Source organism: Tupaia chinensis, unplaced genomic scaffold (genome assembly GCF_000334495.1).
Source record: "Tupaia chinensis unplaced genomic scaffold, TupChi_1.0 Scaffold000404_1, whole genome shotgun sequence".
Lineage (NCBI taxonomy): Eukaryota > Metazoa > Chordata > Mammalia > Scandentia > Tupaiidae > Tupaia > Tupaia belangeri.
In genome coordinates this window covers 112,855-123,324 of record NW_006159906.1, presented here as the reverse complement: position 1 = coordinate 123,324, position 10,470 = coordinate 112,855, and the positions used below count along the sequence as shown (strand labels likewise).

At 44.0% G+C, this 10,470-nt stretch overlaps 1 protein-coding gene across 1 annotated transcript; it reads left to right on the top strand.

Annotated features, from left to right (window-relative positions):
* Positions 1-3,555: 3,555 nt before the first annotated feature.
* Positions 3,556-9,636, top strand: LOC102495321 (spermatogenesis-associated protein 31D4). Its single transcript, XM_006154329.2, has 4 exons — positions 3,556-3,780; positions 4,538-4,583; positions 5,185-5,245; positions 5,523-9,636. The coding sequence occupies exons 1-4, from the start codon at positions 3,595-3,597 to the stop codon at positions 9,511-9,513; spliced, it is 4,284 nt and encodes a 1,427-aa protein (XP_006154391.1). The 5' UTR covers positions 3,556-3,594; the 3' UTR covers positions 9,514-9,636.
* Positions 9,637-10,470: the final 834 nt, after the last annotated feature.

Genomic DNA, 10,470 nt, shown 5'->3' with positions numbered 1-10,470 from the left:
ATTCTTATCTGATTTGGTAAACTGATTCTTCTCTTCCTAAGAACTGATTTCAGATTGTTCTTATCTTCCTAAAAACCTAGTTAGATACTCTAAAATGATCTTGTAATTTTAATTGGATTTGACCAAAATCTTTATGGGCATTCATATATTCCTCAGGGTTGCCCAGAGAAACAAAATCAGAAGGAGATTTTATATACATAAAATATATATTTATATATTTGTGTGTGTATGATTATTTATATATATATATATATATAATAAAATAAACAGTAAATTGAAATCTATATCAATATCTATATATACATATGCATGTGCCCTAGAGAGGGAGAGAGATGTATTACAAGGCATTGGCTTACACAATGATGGAGCCTAAGAAGTCCCAGAACCGGCTGTCTGCAAATTGTAATCCCAAGAAACTGGGTGGTGTAGTTTGAAGGTCTAAGAGGTAGAGAGTCTATGATGGAGGTTCTCGTCTCACTCTGGAGGCCTGAGAACCAGGAGTTCTGAAAGTACAGAAAGAAACATGTTCCAGTGGTAATCTCCTTCAGAAACACTCTCACAGGCACACCCAGACATGATGTTTTAGCCAGGTAGCTAGGCATCCTGTGACCCAGTTACCTTGACAAATAAAATGAACCATAAGCAGGATTGTACTGAATTTACACATACACACAAGTTCAATCTACTTTTCGATGTTCTGACTGTAGAGCACAGGTAAGAGTCAAATCAACAAATTTGCATAAAATAATGAGGACTTGGGAACCAGCAGTTAGCATAATGGCTATGTCGCTGGACTCCCACGTAGTCGACCGCGGTTCGTGTCCAGGACCCGGAGGCTTAAAACTCACGCTGGGCGCGTGTGCGTGCGTGCTCAAGATCCTGAGAGGAGAATGGAGGAGAAGGGATTGCGGCGTGACCTTCCTCCCTGGGGGGTGATTTCTCGCTTTCTGTCTCTATGTCTCTCTCTGTCTGTCTGGCGAGCGCACGCCCCCTACAGTGAAAATCTCTCCAAAAAAAAAAAAAATGAGGACTTTTTTTTTAAATCTCAGTTGCACCTTTTCTTTGAACGTTTTAATTGTATAAACAGTCAAATCAAATTTAATTATTCTTCGTTTTTCTACCAAAGTGATTTGCTGGAGATAGATCCAACAATCAGGATTACGATCACTGACCTCAGGGGACAGAATTAAAAGAAAAATGGTAAACATATTCAGTGTTAGTATTCAAAAATTCTTAAATGGTAATTTCTATTTTCTTTCCTCCTTCCATTCCTTTCCTCCTTCCTTTCTCTTTTCTCCCTTACCCTCTCCTTCCCTACCTCCCTCCTTTCCTTCCTTTGTTTTTTCATTGTGAGAGGGTACATTTACTCATGAGAAAAGTAAGAGAAACAGAAAGTAAGAGAGGGAGAAAGTATCCCCCAAGGAGATATGGTCATACCACAATCCCTTCACCTCCATTTCTCTATCCTGTCAGGTTTGGGGCACAAGCATAGACACATGTAACATGTTTTCAAGCAGTCGGGGCCGAGATATTAAACCATGGCCTGCCATGAGGGATCTGACTCCCTTAACCACTAGACTATGGGGCCAGCCTAGTAATTTGCATTTTAACTTATTTAACTTGCATTTTAAATACTTATTCTCCTAAATGAAAACACATGATCCCTTTCTGTAAGGAATGTCTGATGCTTATTTATAAAAATTTAATGGGAGGAGAGCAGATGGTGATGCAGTAAAATATGATGCTCTGCAGAGCATCTTTCATTAACATGGAAGGATTCCATGTTAGTATCTGAAAACTCCCTGAGTATGGTTTGTACAGGGGTACCCTTGGGTTGCCTGAGGCTGAAGGTAAATCTCAGCATAGAGATCTTGCTGGGGGTGTTATCTCTCTGTCTCTGACTCTGTTTCTTTTGATCATGAATTCAATAAAGAAACATTAAAAAATGTTTTCTCCTATCTTTCCCCTTCTATGCTGGTGGTATCTATATGTGCTATTCCCCAGGGACTGGCTAATTCTTTGTATTCTTGAATCTCTTCTGACAATAGAAAACAGTAGACAGGTTCAATAACTCAATGGAAAGGTACTCTGATCAATTCTGTCCTGATGCTTTGACACTTCTCAGTCACCTGAGCCACCAAGGGTGGGGGTACCAATCCCTCGGCACACATTAACCTTTCCCTGGTTTGGGGGAGTCATGTACCTGTTACAAACTTGATGCAGAAGCTTAGACAGTAAGTATTTATGGTAGAGTTAGAAGAATTAGGGTCAAAATAATGAATGATAGATTGAAAAAAAAGAAAATGTGATTCTTGAATTTGAAAATACTGACTTGATTTGTCAAAGGAGGTGTGTGAATATAGAGACTTTCTCTTGTTTTTCTTTCTTTCTTAGTTTCTTTCCATCTTTTCTTTTTTCTTTTTAAATTTGGCTGGAGAATGTGTACACTCTGTGGAGAGAAGAAGAGAAAAATAAAGAGAAGTAAAGTGAGAAAGCGACACCCATGGGGAATGGTCACACTACAATAAATTCTCCTCCATCTGTCTCTCTTGTCTGGGATTTGGAAATGCATACATGTACTCGGTGTGTTTTTAAAGATTTCATCCATGACTAAAGCAATGCAGTAGGTCATCTGGGATCCAACCGCCTTAAATACTATGCCAGATGAAGGTCCCAAAAGTCTTTCAACAGATTAAGTTTCAGTAACTTCAGGCATAATGACTATGTCGCTGGGATCCCATGTAGTCAACCGTGGTTAGAGTCCTGGACCTAATGACTTTAAACTCACCCAGGGCTCGTGGGCATGTGTGCCTAAAATCCCGAGAAAAGGGAAGAGAAAGTCCATTCTGTCTCTCTGTCTCTCTGTAGAGTGCATGCACCCGGCAGCAAAAATCCTCCTAAAAAAGAAAAGAGAATTACTACTATAAAATCACCCTCAAGAAAGCTTGAAATTTCAATTCTACATAATTATTTCATTTTCATTTTGGTTCTGTGAAGGTTAAATAATGATTAGTTTTAATTATTTCACTTGACCTTCTGAAGACAGTAAAGACTGATTATAGCAAAAACAAAAAACCCATGTAATTTAACATTGACAAAACTGAGTAAGTGAAAGGAAATGAAGTTTTATAAGGGGGATATTGTAAGGTGAAAAAATTTTGTACATAAAATCAATTTGGGGACATATGTGATCCTGAGAGTGTCAACGTCTGGGTACTAGTGCAAATCCCAGGCAATTTTTCAGACTTTCAAGACAGTGGAATTGGTGGGGCTCAAGTCATGATGCTCAAATAGTAAAGGGTGACTCATGTAACATCTGGGATGCAACTGGAACAAACAGAAGATGTTAGTAAGAAAAGGTCAACATATGATATGAAGAAAGGGTGGAGTTGGGAAAAGGGATACAGCAAGGGGGAGGGGCCTGCTAGGCTGGTGGATGGGGGAGGGGCTGTGGACACACCCTTCCCTGTTGTCCTCATCCTCAGCTTCAGAAACCCTTTGTGACTCTTCCATGCTCTGTGATGCAGGCCTGGAACTGTAGTCAAACCCTGAACTCAGAGCTGGGTTGCCTTAGGCATCCCTGTGATTCAGACAATGGAGAATATTCTCTCATATCTGAAGAGCTATACTGAGCCAGGCCTGAGCTTGGGCTCAGTGTTCTTAGCTGTTGACCCCAAACTCACTTTTCTGAGTGTGTTGGGGTTGCTCCTTTTGTATGTGTGCTATCTGGTGTTGGCATCACTTCTATCAACCCTTGGAAGAAGTCAACATACCCAAAAGGTAAGACATAATGGATGAACCACCGAGAGATTACATGCTGTAGTTGTTTTTGTTTCTCATGCCTATTTTTACATTTTAAAATGAGTTTGGTTGGATCAGGAGGTTCTCCTGAGATTGAAATCTGGGAAGAAGAGGGAATATATTTCTGAGGAGAAGCCTGGGCAGAACTAGGGACTAAGTGAGGACTAAGTTTCCCATCTGAAGTGCAGAGACTATCTGGTGTGGTCAAGGAGTTCAGGACAAAATCCCAATCACAGTGATCTTGAGGTCCTGGGTTGCCTTAAGTGGAGGGGTTGGATTCTCAGAAGGGAACAGTCTTGATCATGAGTCACATTCCATGTCAGGCATCACTTAGTCGACTAAGATTTCTTTCATGTTGGGCTGATCAGTAGAGCAATGCTGAGCATTGAAAGACCCTGAGCAGAGGGTGGGCCCTGTCCTCTGTCCCAGAAAACAGGGTCTTCTGAGGGAGAACAGAGGTGACCACTGGCTTCGGGTTCTATGTCCTCTTGAGCAGAGGACTTCCAAATGATAATGTCAAGTGTATATTTCTAAGATAAAACATTTTCTTCAGTTTCTAAAGAAAGAATAATAGAAAAAAATATGACCTTTCAAAATTAATAAAAGGAAAGATTTATTATTAATTATCATGAAGAGCCATATTATTCTTAGATAATGAATAACTGATCTTTTAGAGAGAGGAGTGATGTGAATGAGTAAGTCCTGGTCCCTCACTTTTTTTTCCCTTTCATCTCAGAGTCAGGGCAGAGTGAAGAGGAGAAGGAAAGGTGAAACGTCTCGAGGTAAGTTTCTTTCTATTTGACCTGAGATCCTCCAGGTGACCCTTCCTGTCCTTCCATGAGGTCCCAGGTGCATGGCCTCTGAGGATGTCAGTTGCTAGAAATGATCCCTCTGAGAAACATAGCCCATGAGACAGACTCATGGGAAGGCAGTCAGATCTGAGACACTTCTCTGAGTCCCTGGTCTGGCCATGGAGTCACGTTGGACCTGGGCTGCCAATAGGTCACCATGTGAGAGGAGAGGACCAGTGGTGGGTTTGGTATCGAAATTTCTGCCTCCTGATTGATGTAAGTATTCTGAGTTCATGAGTGCTCAAACTCATCTTTGAGCTAACCACTGAACTCCGTGGTTTGAGGAGTAACATAGAATATCATATGAGAACATGTATCCAAAGGATTTTAGAAAAAAAACCAGATACACGTGAACCTTGACAATATTATCATTGATCACTTGACCCTAACTACTTATTCATAGGACTTTTAAAGTTTCATTCCTGCCCGCCTGCCTGCCTGCCTGCCTTCATTCCTTCTTTCCAAAGGGACTCCTGTCTGATCAAAACACTTCTACTTTTATTTCTTATAACCCACTGTCCTGATTTCCCAGGTCGAAGAATTGGATGGAGAAAGGCAGAAGGGGAAAGGAAGCTGATTTCCATTCTGAAAAGGTGATTAATCTATCCCCTTCCTTCCTGGTCACCTTTTTAGCATTTACTAGGCACTTCTGGGATCCAAAGCAGTCTGCAGCTGTCATGGGAGGGGAAAGCCACAGGAATGGGACTGTGCATGAAGGCAGGGGGGAGGGGCCAGGGAGTGTATTGTGAAGTCATGGTGTGGGGCCCTGTGAAAGGGTATCAGGCTCAGGTGGCCCACCCCATAGTCCAGCAGGCCCTGCTTTGCCCACTCTGGTCCCGGCTGCAGCTCTGTATTTCCTGTCTCCTGCAGCCCCCTGGGCCCGCATCATGATTCCATCCGCTTTCGTCAGCTGTTGTGCCCAGACCCCCTCTGTGAGGTGTGTAACAGATCGACGGCTGAGGTCAATCGCCTGCTGGACCAGGTGTCCATGGAGGAGGCTGCTCCCTCTGTGTCCCTACTGGTTTCCACAACGTCTATGACTGAGTCATCCATCTTTCTGCCTTCCACACTATCATCAAGCCCTCCAGCAGATCTAACTACAGGCCCTCTGTCTGAGCCTTCTCCAGCTCCAGCCTCCAACCTGCCACCTAGTCTGACCACACCCTCCCCTGATTCACTTTCACCCTCACCACTGAGTGAGGCTGAACCACCAGAGCCTGTGCCACGCTTAGATGCCAAATTCCCAGCAGACAGTTTCCCATCCTCACCATCCCCTTTCTCTAGAATCACTCCACATCACACTCAGAGAGAAGACGATTCTGGTCTCCAGCCAGGAGTCACTTTTTCTCAGGTGGATGGCCCTGCAGGGTTGCCCACTTCTGTCCCAGCAGTAAGGGATCTTGACCAGTCAAGGGTCACAATTTCACAAGTGCCCTTACCTCCTGCCAAAGGCTCACTTTCCTCCAACTTGGCACAAAGTGAACTCAAGCAGGAGCTTCTTACCCACCATTCTTCTGAGGCCGCTTTTGAGAAGGCCACTACAGCCAACATGGCAGAGTCACGTAATCTTTCCTTTCTGAGCCCTGAAGGGAGACAAAGTCAACAGAAAGGCAATGCCCTGATACAGAAAGGGAAGGAGAAGACAACAGGCTCTTTCTCAAAACGACTTAGCCCAGACTTCCAAGTAAGTCCTTCAGGGAAAATGTCAGAGTCCATTGCTGCTCAGCAGGACTCAGCATCCTCCCCTCCTTTAAGCAGTGAAGGCGAACCAGAGCATCTGCCTGTGCCTGAGCAGTCCCCATATCTTAAGACTGATGAGGATCCCTTACAGAAAAAGTCTACCTCATCTCTGCACAGGGAATCTAAACACCCTACTGTCCCTGTCTCAGGTGACAGCTCCTCAACCTTTGTGCTCAACGGAATCTCCAAGGCTTCCATAACCGAAGAAGCGCCAATCATTCCTCATCACCAACCTCAGCCCATGGCTGAGATCTTACCTCACCCCATGTCCCAAACTCTGCCACAATTTGAGTCTAAACGTGTCATTCAGGTTCAGTCGAAGGACCACTTTCAATGCCTAGATCAAATCCTGCCCCCTTCTTCTCAATCCCAGATTATGATCTGTGGAGCACGTTTTATTAGGCCCCAGTATGTTGTACAGTCTCTTTTGCCTTCTGAAATTGACCACCTGGAATGGAACGTGTTGAAGAAAGAACAGGAAAGTGTGTGGGGTTTACCCTCTGTGGTCCAAAGTTCTCAGAAAGACTTCTGTCCTTCAGCTCCCAGCCTTGTGTCAGTCAGCCAGTCCTCCAAGGTCCAGGTTCGAAGTTCCATCCTTCCTAAAGATTTCCCCCTGATCAGTGACATTCAGCAGAAACTAGGGGCCCACTTTCAGAAAAGGTTCCTCCAACACCAGGGAAGCCTGCCCCTCAGGGTACAAGAGTCTCTGTCACAGATGAATCTTCAGAAAGAAACTACCGAGACATATGAGTCAAAGAGCAGTTATGGACTCTCCTGTATCTCTTTGTTTAAGAGTCAGAGCAGTAGAGAGATAGATGCTTGGGGATTGAGCTGCCCTGGCAGCTCTCATGGGAAGAGCTCAGAAATGCTTCTGCTAGGGAAGCCTGTGGGGAAGGATCAGGAACAGAGTCCAGAGAAAGGTGCAAATGATTCTCTCTCAAGTGAATCAAAGACATTTTCAGATAATAATCTAGTATCCAACTCTAAGAAAGACCTAGAGATTCCCATGGTGAGTCTTTCAGAAAATAATTCAAGAACCTCAAAAGTGAGCCAAAATTGGAAAGAAATTGCAAAAGCCTTGGAAGTACATCTGAGCAAGAAATCTGAGGAAATCCGTGAGGGTCAAATGCCCAGCATTGTGACTAGTTCATGGCATTTTATCAAGCACACATTGTTTCTTTTTGAGAAATCCCACAGTCAAATGACCCACAGAGATTTGGCACCATCTTTGGGTGGGGACCAAAGCCTGAATACCTCTGAACCGATTTCCTTCATTTCTACCAGCAAACAAGATCTATTAGAAGGTCATATTAAACAGTTTCATATGAACATGATGCATGGCCTTCCCCCCAAAGTCATTAAATCTATTCAAATCTTTAATGAAAAGGAGGATCTCTTTAACCTCCATTTTTATGCTAACTTTTCCTCCCCAGATAAGCTCATTTCCGGGGTGGATTACAAATCTAGTGTCTCTAAGCACCAGAGAGAAAGTGCTAATGTTCCTTATAGAGACAAGGTAGGAAGAATAAATGATGTCCCCATTCTTGATGACATTCTCCATTCTACCTCAACTGCAGAAAAGGGAGGACAGGGGACACTCCAACAACCAGCCTCTGAGAGCAGCCATAAGGATGTAGAGAACATTCAGGGTGTTCAGGAGGGCAGACAGCCTTTTCTGCCTGGCACAAACAGCATCATGAACAAAGATAGTCAGAAAGTAAAAGTCTTAGCAAATTGTCACAGCCCAGAGCTGCCCACAAGGCAAGCTGAGACTGAACTTGAGCTCAAGGATAACAGAGAGCATTCCACTGATACAGAAGAAAATTCTCATGACAAAAGGTTAAAGAATCTAGAACACTTTTTGCTATCCAACATGTCTAGGGAGATATTCAAGGCAAAAGAGCTGTGTGGTCGTCAATCACTATGTAATGACATATTGACAACCTGTGGATCAGAAGGTTTCCCGATGATGGAGAGGAACTTAAGTAAAGTAGAAAATACCCAGACTACTGAAAGCTCCCTTCAAGGAATGTCAGATCTCCAAGATCCGAAGTCATCAGACTTTAAAAATCATCTGTTGGCGGAGCTAAAATTTAACTTAGAGATCAGGGAGCAGAGCCAGGCTCATGCCTGCTCAGTGGACATGTCCTTTGCTGTTGATAGCCTGCCTGACAAGGCTGCTCTGAATCCTGCTCAGGATGTTTCCAGCAGGGACGTGGCACCTTCCCCGATGCTTCCTGTCCCCTTGGATGATACAAGGGTCTTTCTGGACCAGCCACAGGAGACCCGGGCCCCTAATCGTGACTTCTTGAACACCCGCATTAAGAAACCTAAACGAGATGGGAGGAGAGTGAGCCCTCTGGTACCCAAAGGAGAGCTGGGTGGAGGGGGTGCAATCTTGGATCCATCGGGACTTAGAAGGACAAGTCATCTTCCTCAAGGCAAGGTGTTTCCAGAGACACAAGCGAATAAATCTTTGCCATCCCCAACAAAGAAAAGGCAGCCTCCTATTGAAAGCCTTTTTAGAAAGCAAATGAAGCACTTTTTCCAATGGCTTTGTACAAACATGAAGGACAAGGGGCAAGAAAGTTCCCAGGAAAAGGGCAGCTCCCTCTCATCACCACACAGCAAAGGCCTGGTGAAAAGGGCAGTTGCCTTGTCAGGAACCACCAAAGCTCAGAAATACACAGCAGAAACTAGCAAGTTCTTTGAGAAGAAACAAGGCTGCAGATACAAAATTCAAAGCACCTGTCCCGGAGAGGCCCTCTCCTCTCCTGTGAAAATTGATCAAACTCAGCACAGTGCAGAACTGCACATCCGGGAAAAGCCCACTCAGAGTTGCCACTCTGACTACAGGGCTCCTTCCTATAAAGTCACAGGTACTAAGTCCTGTAGCCAGGGAGCTGCCTCATCTGTCCTGAGTAATCCAAATGAAACTACTCGGGTCCGAGAGCAAAACAGACAGCCGCAGAGAATCGTGGCACTAAAGGACCAGGTACAGTGTCACAGGCGCTTCCTATCCATTTCGCACAGGGAGACCACATCCCATCGAAGAAGCATGTGCCCATCCAAGAAGGCATCAAGTCAGCCAGGTGCCTTCAGCCGCCCTTTCCATTCCTGAAGGCTCCTTGCTGATGGATTTCCTATACATTTCGAGAGATTCCTTCTTCACATTTAAAAAGTAAAATTCTTACACACTACTGTTTGAATATTCTCACTCCTTATTAAAAATATTGAACCCTTCTCCACAAATAGTGCATTTGTTGTTGAAGATATAGATTACCTCAATAATATCGCCAATAAGAGCAGTAATTTGTGTGTGTGTGTGTGTGTGTGTGTGTGTGTGTGTATGTGTGTGTATGTGTGTGTTCTTCGCTGGGGGCACCAGGTCTGAGTAAACCTGGGCTTGGACTAAAGGAAAGGAAGTGATTTATTAGGCTCTTACTATTTGCCTCTTTCGGCTTCTAGAAGAGGGCCAGTCTCCAGGAGATCTTGCTGCAAAATCATGTGCCTCAAAAAGCTCCTTCCCTCCCTGATGAAATTTGAGGGGATGAGATCATCTTCCCAACTGTTAGCTTAACCTTAATAACACAGTATGACAGCCTGAATTTTCTCATTGATAAATTCATAACATCTGCAGCACTACAGTAGAGAGGTCTTCCTTATTTGAAGAGAGGTCAAAGACAGTTACATCCATGAGCAGAGAATCACACAGGTGGCGAGCCTTAGCTGAAATGCTGAGGTTATTTCAGCAGTGATACCAGCCTGGTGTGGTAGCATGTTTTGACGTCACTGCTGAGTTTTCCCTACTGAAAAGTCATCTAGCAAAAGTGGTTCCTCTCCTCAGGTATATCTTCAAGCTGCATGGAATGACACTTTTTTTAAGAGTTAAAGGATCACTAGGTTATCAGTGTTTGGAATGTGGTCAGGCAGGCACCTACCTCCCAAGGCAAAATAAAGCTGAAGGCACAGAAAAGCTGCCTTATAATAGGAACATAGGAAAAAGATGGAGTGGGGAAAAATGGCATTACTGGTAGAACAAAGGTTAATACTCCACCCCACTATAATCCTATCCTGC